Source organism: Hipposideros armiger, unplaced genomic scaffold, assembly GCF_001890085.2.
Source record: "Hipposideros armiger isolate ML-2016 unplaced genomic scaffold, ASM189008v1 scaffold_469, whole genome shotgun sequence".
NCBI lineage: Eukaryota > Metazoa > Chordata > Mammalia > Chiroptera > Hipposideridae > Hipposideros > Hipposideros armiger.
In genome coordinates this window covers 1232352-1233999 of record NW_017731819.1, presented here as the reverse complement: position 1 = coordinate 1233999, position 1648 = coordinate 1232352, and the positions used below count along the sequence as shown (strand labels likewise).

Here is a 1648-nt window from a genome sequence, read left to right as displayed (position 1 = left end):
GTGGCTAGTGTTTGTACACCAATACTCCGTGTTCCCCGCGTTCTGACGCCGCAGCCTCCCGGGACGATGGTGGCCCGCCTGCTGCTGCGCGTCTGGCCCCGGGGCCCTACCGTTGTCCCAGGAGCACCTCGTCGGCCCCTCAGCGCCAGCTCCGGGCCGGGCCAGTACCTGCAGCGCAGCATCGTCCCCACTATGCACTACCAGGACAGCCTGCCCAGGTGAGCCCGGCTTGCCGGTCCCCGCTGCCCACCGCCAGCCCAGGATCGGCTTCAGTTTCACTCCAGTCACTCACGACTCTTCTACTGAACCCGCTTCTGCCCCCAGACCCCAGCCTGGGACGCTCCCGAATCCCCCAATCTGAAGTCCCGTGACTTTCAGAATCTCCTGGCACAGGAACCTCAGAATGATCAGATTCTCTTCCAGGACGCCCCATTGCTCTCTCAGATTCTTCGTCTTGAACCCTTCTCAGATTCTCCAATAACTCAACTTCCAACAGATACCCTAAGAGTCCCTCACATTTTCCCCCTGAAAATATCCAACCTGCATATCTCCAACACCACTCTAACTCCTCCAACTTGGGTGTCCCCTGAAGTACTTTCATGACGCCTCTACATTCCTGCCCAGAATATGGACAGGCCAATTCCTGATACATAACAGTTATCCTCCCTCGGCTGCTTCCAACACTCCACCTTCTTCATGCCTGTTACTCAGAACCCTCAGCCCACTCCCCATGCCAACAGTACTGCACTTTTGGCACCCAGTTAGTCTCCTAAGCACACTCAGGTGTTCACCTTACCCTCCCCCAGGTCCTCGGCGTTCTAAATCTAGGCTTCACCTGGACACCTTCTTCAGCACTCCCCCTAAAATATCCTCCCTAACCCACATTACCCCCTGCAACTTCAGCTCACCCTCCCAGAATTCTAGATACCACCCTCAATACCCTTCCCAAACTCTTTCTCAAATTAGATCCAGAGCCCAACCAAATTCTATCTATTCCTTCTCACCATAGGCTACCCCCTCCCTACCTTCTAAAACACTTCACCTAGAATCTCCTTCCTCTATGAAAACAGTCCCAATAAATCTTCCTCTCCCCTTCCCATACCCAGTATTTTCTTTAATTCGGCTTCCAGTTTTCCCAGCCTTTGAATTCCCAACCTTCATCTGAGCTGCCAGATGGCCTTCCTCCAATGTTAGAAATTTCCCCAAATTTGCCCTCTAAAACCAGACTACCGTCTCTACTCACCAGCTAGTTCCTGGCGCCACATTCTAAATTTGTCTCCAAGATTCTTCTCACTTCCTTTTTCTCCAAACTGCCATCAGAGATCTCCCAGTCCAGGGGCTGGAGGCCAGTGCTCCCTGCTCTATGAATAGAACAAAGATCCCATCACAGGCATCACCCCCAACTATTAGGTCGCTGTTTTTCACCACATCCAGGAACCCCTTACCCCACTGTCATCACTGCCCACCCCCACCCTCAGGAAGATTATCCAAGGTGATACTTGTGAAACAAGAGTGCAGACATCTAAAACAAATTAAAGTGAGATTGTCTAGCCCACTGTTTAAATTTGGCAGGAGGAAGGGAGAGAGGAAGAAAAAGTTGTCTTTTTGCCTGTGGGATAAGCCTGGGACTTGCCCAATCCTTCTTGAC

At 52.1% G+C, this 1648-nt stretch overlaps 1 protein-coding gene across 1 annotated transcript in view; it reads left to right on the top strand.

Moving 5' to 3' along the window:
- The first annotated feature begins 6 nt into the window (after positions 1-6).
- CPT2 (carnitine palmitoyltransferase 2) overlaps positions 7-1648 on the top strand; it is a 21629-nt gene continuing 19987 nt past the window's right edge. The window contains exon 1 of the mRNA XM_019666387.1: positions 7-218. Within this exon, the coding sequence (XP_019521932.1) occupies positions 67-218 (152 nt within the window). The 5' untranslated portion in view covers positions 7-66. The remainder of the gene's footprint in view (positions 219-1648) is intronic.